Raw genomic sequence first — 7,236 nt, 5'->3', positions numbered from 1 at the left:
GGTGACAATTGATTAAAGTTTAGAAAATATAAAAGAATACATCAGAAAAAATTGTATAAACCAATACTTACAGTGACAAAGTAACGCAAGCACCAAATCTAACCCTAAACCGAAGCGACAATGGTTTGAAAATAGGAAAAAGCAGTTGAGTAACCAATCCGTGAGAATGCCACGGAAAAGAAAGTCCGTGGCAGGTCCACGGAAATATGCGGAGATCCGTGAGAATGTCACGGAAAAATGAGCACAAAATTCCGTGACTATGCCACGGAACTTTGTGAGATCATGTTGTTCTGATAACAACCAAATAAACAACGTAGAGATCCTTGGTTCTATATTTATTTATTTATTTATCCATTAATTACTTTGAGTTCTGATTATATACATAAAAGTCACTTAAGCTTTAATCGTGCTGCCTCATGCTCAGTGTTTCTTAGAATTATTGTACAATGATGGGTATATTGGCTGGACAAATGAATCAATAAATTGATATTATTAATTCTACTAAATCGGATGAAACTATATAAAATATATATAGTTAATGACAATTAATTGTATGTTTTTGCTTTTGAGCTAAATCAACAAGTCCCTGACTGGAATGGGGAAAAACAACTGTTGGAGAAAAATCTTAAATTAATCATTGTAATTATTAATCAATAAATCATCATTATCAAAATGATGATGCGTTGTTTTAAACAACACTGTTCCAAACCCCCTAGAATCGCTACACAGTCTCCCCTCATCTTTAGGAAACCAAAACATTTGTTATTTTCAAAAGGTAATTGTTCCAAAGTTCAACAAGTCAGACCATTACACAAACAGAGACCAGAAGTTAAGTTTTGCCCAGACATGTAAACACGACACCACATGTGCATCCAATGAAACCGTTTATAATACAAACATACATACAATAAACTATAGAATATATACAATCAATAGAAATTATAAAATAAATAGTAATATAAGATTTTAAAATGGATTGTACTGACTTGGAAATAATGGAAATAATAATAATTATTTTATATTGTATTCAAATGTCTGTGAGATGATCAGTCTTTAGGTTTATTTTACTTTATTCCCTCAAACTTTAAGTTGTGTCTGGTTTGATGGGTTTGATCTCAGAGCTGATTTCAGAACAGCACAACCGTTAGCTGTGATACCACAATCTCTCAAGCTGTGGAGAAAAACAACACACACACACACACTTCAGTTCAGACACACAGATCCGATTCACTGTAAAAATTCATTGATTGTTTCATTCATCTCTCATATTTTTCTCATGTAAACAAATAATTGAATCATTTCATGTCTCTTTATTTATTTGGTAAGCAGTTGTGTAATAAGCAGTTTGATGTACAAATCATTAATATTGACCAATCAGCATCCAGCATCACAAGTGTGCTTTATAATTTACAATCATTACGACTGTACTGTATGTTATCCTGATTATTAGATGCTAAATAAAAGGTCTTAAATAAATACTGTACTGACACTAATGGACAGAAACACTGAGACAATCTTACTCCAGTATCTCCAGTTTACAGTCATGATTCTTCAGTACATCAGAGATCAGCTTCACTCCTGAATCTCTTAGATTATAATTATTAGACAGATTCAGATGTGTCAGGTTTGATCTTAAAGCTGAAGTCAGAGCAACAACACAGCCTTCATCTGTGATATTACACCAACACAACCTGTAGAGAACGGAGACACATAGTTTGTTTGTTCACACACAGATCAAATTTATAGTGAGTTGCATTTGTTTCTCTTCCTTTCATCATTTAGTGTTTATGAACATTTTCATTTTAGTTTCATTTGGGTAGTTCACACATGGGTAAGATTTTAAAGTAAATTAACTGTTGAACTTCAGTAATCAAATCCATTACAGATGTTATGATCCCCATATAGGGCCCTATCTTGCACCCAGCGCAATTGACTTTGTTAGTGACGCATGTATCATTCGTTGGTTTTTCCCTCCACAGACGCACGTCGGCAAACTAGGGAATGAACTTGCGCTCCCTGGGCGGTTCAGCGCAAAAAAGGAGGCGTGTTCAGGCGCAAACCATCTCTGATGCACAACGCGCACACACTTTGTTTATCTAATCTACACAGATGCAACAGTTATTTTTGCAAATCATAAGTTGTTACAAAAAAAATATTAATACATGAGATAAGGGAAATCATTGTGGTGAGCATTGTGGTGATAGATTTTATTTTTTGTGTGGCTGCATTAATAAATTCTCATGCAAATAACGATTAAAATATTTTCATAAGTTTGTTGTGTGGCTGTATTACGTTTATTTTATGTAAATAATTATTAAAATGTTTTTATCATAAGAAACCTTAATGTATGTGAACTTGATTTGTAAGTGTACTTTGGGGTTGGATGTTGCGTTTCATGGCTTTCAGCGGTGAGGGTGGACGCAGCGATGTCCTCTGCTGGCCTCAGGTCCTGTGTAGAGGCAGATCCACCTCCCGTTACACGGCATGCCCGATTATGCTGGCGTCCTGGGAATGCCAGCTGATGAGACAATTGTGGCTATTTCCTCTCACGCCTGTTTAATCTATGCTGATTTGGGCGGGTTTCTCCCATACCCATACAAAACAACTTCTCTGTCTTTGACTGCTCTTACAAGAACGTCGGTCTCCTCGGCTGTGAACCGCTCCTGGTGTGCGCCTGGTAAATCCGTCATAATAATAACAACCCGCCATGGAACTTGCACACTTGCGTTTAAAGGGAAGGTTGGATAACGTTCTGATTGGTTTATTTGACATTACGCCCAAACCACACCTATGAATAATGAACCTTCTTCAGACCAACCCCTTATTGATTTGCGCCCGGCGCAAGAGTTATTTCTCCCGCCGGGAAAATAGCAACAGCGCCCAAGATCCGGCCACAAAGTCACCTGCGCTTTGCGCTTCGCACTTGCGCTTCAGATCGTTAAAATAGGGCCCTTAGTCTCATTACAATCTATATGTGATTTCTGTCTGAGCATCAGATCACAATCTTACTCCAGTAACTCCAGTTTACAGTCATGATTCTTCAGTACATCACAGATCAGCTTCACTCCTGAATCTCTTAGTTTATAATTATTAGACAGATGCAGATGTGTCAGGTGTGATGGGTTTGATCTCAGAGCTGAAGTCAGAGCAACACAACCTTTGTATGTGATATCACAATTACACAACCTGTAAAGAACAGAGACACACAGTTTGTTCACACACAGATCAAATCTATAGTGAGTTGAATTTTTTTTCTCTTCCTGTCATCATTTAGTGTTTATGGATATTTTCATTTTAGTTTCATTTATGTGTGTTTGTGTTTTACTGAAACACAACAGTGAGATTTTAAATTAAATGAACTGTTGATTCCTTTAATCACGCTTTATAACAGTTTCTCTTATATTTCTCTGTCTGAAGGATTTTGCTTTTATCACCCCCACACAATTTAAATGTTGTTTTTATCAAAATATGTGACCTTTAGTAAAAGTTAAAGTGCTTTGATGAATTACATAATATTCAGTTATCAAATCCATTACAGATGTTATGATCTCTATATAGTCTCACTATAATCTATATGTGATTTCTGTCTGAGCATCAGATCATAATCTTACTTCAGTATCTTCAGTTTACAGTCAGGATTCTCCAGTACATCAGAGATCATCTTCACTCCTGAATCTCTTAGATTATTATGGGATAGATCCAGATGTGTCAGGTGTGATAAGTTTGATCTCAATGCTGAAGTCAGAGCCTCACAACCATCATCTGTGATTTTACACTTACTCAAACTGTAGAGAACAGACACACAGTTTCTTCAAACACAGATCAAATCTACAGTGAGTTGAATTTGTTTCTCTTCCTGTCATCATTTAGTGTTTATGAACATTTTCATTTTAGTTTCATTTATGTGTGTTTGTGATTTACTAAATTAATAATATTTTAGACCCTGTTCCCACAAGATTACTAAAAGACATATTCACTGTAGTGTCAGACTGAGTACTAAATATCTTTTACTCTAGGATACGTTCCAACAGATTTCAAACTGGCAGTTATTATACCATTCATAAAAAAGCGCACCTCCACCAGAGAAAGCTTAATAATTTTAGACCAATCTCAAATCTCCCTTTTCTTTCTAAAATATTTGAAAAAGTAGTGACAAGCCAGCTATGCACATTCTTAGTGAATAATAGTACGCATGAAAAGTTCCAATCCGGATTCAGGCCCCACCATAGCCCAGAAACAGCACTGCTTGGAGTTACAAATTACCTCCTTTTAACATCCGATCGTGGTGAAATCTGAATTTTTATATTACTAGACCTCAGTGCAGCTTTTGACACAATATATCACACAATCTTACTCAATAGATTAGAAAACTATGTTGGCATCAGAGGCCAGGCATTAGCCTGGTTTAGATCGTATGTAACCAACTGTTATCACTTTGTTTATGTAAATGAGGAAGAGTATTATTAATCTACGGTTAAATATGGCGTGTCACAGGGAACTGTTCTAGGCCCTATCCTGTTCTTGTTATATATGTTGTCTCTAGAAGATATTATCAGGAAACATAACATAAGTTTTCACTGCTATACAGATGATACCCAGCTCTACATCTCCTCACATCCTAATGAAACCCACCCGTTTTCTAAGCTAACAGATTGTATTAGCGATATAAGTGACTGGATGGCAAATTTCTTCCTTATGCTAAACTCCAATAAGACAGAAATACTTATTATTAAACTGAGTCGCTCCAAACAAAATAGGTCAGATTACAAGTTGCCCATAGATGGCTGCACTGTGGTGTCATCGTCCACAGTCAAGAACCTATAATTTATGTGTGATTTCTGTTGTTTTTTTTTGTGTTTCTACTGACTGGGCCAGCTGTCAATCTGAGTGGGCCAGTGCCACACTGGCCTTTATGCACCCTCGCCACTGGTCTTACTATAATGAATATGTGATTTCTGTCTGAGCATTAGATGACAATCTTACTCCAGTATCTTCAGTTTACAGTCAGGATTCTTCAGTACATCACAGATCAGCTTCACTCCTGAATCTCTTAGATTATTATCAGCCAGATTTATATGTGTCAGGTGTGATGGGTTTGATATCAGTGCTGAAGTCAGAGCAACACAACCTTCATCTGTGATATTACACCTACACAACCTGTAGAGAACAAAGACACATTGTTTCTTCACACACAGATCAAATCTAGAGTGAGTTTAATTTGTTTCTCTTCCTGCCATTATTTAGTTATTATATACATTTTCATTTTAGTTTCATTTATGTGTGTTTGTGTTTTACTGAAACACATCAGTGAGATTTTAAATTAAATGAACTGTTGATTCCTTTAAATCACACATTATAACATATTCTTGTTTCTCTTTCTAAATGATTTAGCTTTTATCCCCAAACATAATTCAAATGTTGGATTTATTAAAAGATGTGACCTTCAGTAAAAGTTAAAGTGCTGTGAATGAAATAAACTTCAGTTATCAAATCCATTACTGAGATTAAAATACTATAAATCCATTACAGATGATATGATCTCTATATAGTCTCACTATAATCTATATGTGATTTCTGTCTGAGCATCAAGTCACAATCTTACTCCAATATCTCCAGTTTACATAGAGGATTCTTCAGTACATCAGAGATCAGCTTCACTCCCGAATCTCTTAGATTATTATCAGACAGATTCAGATGTGTCAGGTGTGATGGGTTTGATCTCAGAGCTGAAGTCAGAGCAACACAACCTTCATCTGTGATATTACACCTACATAACCTGTAGAGAACAAAGACACACCGTTTCTTCACACACAGATCAAATCTAGAGTTAGTTGAAATTGTTTCTCTTCCGGTCATCATTTAGTGTTTATGGACATTTTCATTTTAGTTTCATTTATGTGTGTTTGTGTTTTACTGAAACACATCAGTAAGATTTTAAATTAAATGAACTGTTGATTCCTTTAATCATACTTTATAACATGTTCTCGTTTCTTTATCTGAATCCCCAAGCATAATTTAAATGTTGTATTTATTAAAACATGTTACCTTCAGTAAAAGTTAAAGACTTCAGCTATCAAATCCATTACTGAGATTAAAATACAATAAATCCATTACAGATGATATGTGTCAGGATCCTGCCAAGGAGTCTTGTTTTGTATTTGTATCTAGTCATGATGGCAGGGTTCTGGCAGTCCCAGGCTCTATGTGGAGGCTCATGGCCAGTGTTGGGAAAGTTCACTTTCTACACGAACTAGTTCAAAGTTCAGTTCACAAATTTAGGGCTCTAAATTTTCCCCTGCAGTTGTTTCCACTCCTTACGTGTCATTACAGAAGAATCTGGCCAAACATGGATCAGCGGGGGAACAACCCATTTCCACGTTGGAGGAATTTCTCCAGCGATCATTGGCCAGGATGGATCATCAGGACAAAGCAATCGATGATATGCGGAAGGCCGTCCATGCAATGGTGGCGAAAGTTTCCGAGCTCTCCCAACGATCTCCACACACCACGCTACCCACTGCGCCACCCCCGCCGCCCGCATCATCTTCACCTACAGGGGGTAGTTATTTTCCGGAGCCCCGACTACCGATCCCGGAGAAATATTCTGGTGAGCCTAATTATTGTCGTGCATTCCTGTCACATTGCTCTCTTCATTTCGCCCAACAGCCCCGGTCATTTTTTCTGGAGGAGACTAAGGTCGCATTCACCCTATGAAGAGGGTGTTCGATCGCTCCGTCGCCGGGAAGGAGGCCGCCCGTCTCCTCACGGAGCTTTGACAGGAGGAGCGGTTGGTCTCGGACTATGCCATCGAGTTCTGGACCCAGGTGGCGGAGTGCAGGTGGAACGAGGAGGCGCAGTGGGATCATTTCCTGCATGGGTTGGCGGATCGGATCGAGAGATCGTTACGGCGGAGTTACCCACGACGCTTAATGGACTGGTGGATTTGGCAATCCGGGTCGATGCCCGACTATCCATGGCCGCCCGTAGGAAGTCATCTGCCAAATCCCATTCCGAGGTTTCCCATCTGCCCAGCGAAGTCTCCGTCGGCGGTCTCTCAGATTCGGAGCCCATGCAGGTGGGACAAGCTCGGTTACCCCGGGAGGAGAGGAATCGGCGTAGATCCCTCAGACTATGTATGTACTGCGGTGAGCCGGGTCATCAGTGTCAGCGATGCCCGGTAAAAGACCAAGCCCGGTAGTAAGATGGAGGCTACTATCGGGCGGGATCTCTGCCAGC

At 38.4% G+C, this 7,236-nt stretch overlaps 1 protein-coding gene across 1 annotated transcript; it reads right to left on the bottom strand.

Annotated features, from left to right (window-relative positions):
* Positions 1-400: 400 nt before the first annotated feature.
* On the bottom strand, positions 401-6,371 carry LOC129438972 (ribonuclease inhibitor-like). The gene is made up of 5 exons (XM_073863408.1): positions 6,319-6,371; positions 3,612-3,785; positions 3,010-3,186; positions 1,521-1,691; positions 401-1,171 (listed from the first exon to the last, which is right to left on the bottom strand). The coding sequence occupies exons 1-5, from the start codon at positions 6,369-6,371 to the stop codon at positions 1,078-1,080; spliced, it is 669 nt and encodes a 222-aa protein (XP_073719509.1). The 3' UTR covers positions 401-1,077.
* Between the last annotated feature and the right edge of the window lie 865 nt (positions 6,372-7,236).

The sequence above is a fragment of the Misgurnus anguillicaudatus genome, chromosome 24 (genome assembly GCF_027580225.2).
Source record: "Misgurnus anguillicaudatus chromosome 24, ASM2758022v2, whole genome shotgun sequence".
Taxonomy (NCBI): domain Eukaryota; kingdom Metazoa; phylum Chordata; class Actinopteri; order Cypriniformes; family Cobitidae; genus Misgurnus; species Misgurnus anguillicaudatus.
The sequence above is the reverse complement of the archived record's forward strand: the minus strand, read 5'-3'. Positions and strand labels throughout refer to the sequence as shown.

What these genes read in the sequence shown, in the direction of transcription:
- LOC129438972 (XM_073863408.1), bottom strand. Translation starts at nt 6,371, where the DNA reads ATGGGTTGTTCCCCCGCTGATCCATGTTTGGCCAGATTCTTCTGTAAT. An exon ending in AGATTCTTCTGTAATGACAC is followed by an intron (nt 3,786 to 6,318) that starts GTAAGGAGTGGA and finishes TGTTCTCTACAG; the next exon opens with TTTGAGTAAGTGTAAAATCA. An exon ending in TGTAAACTGAAGATACTGAA is followed by an intron (nt 3,187 to 3,611) that starts GTAAGATTATGA and finishes TGTTCTTTACAG; the next exon opens with GTTGTGTAATTGTGATATCA.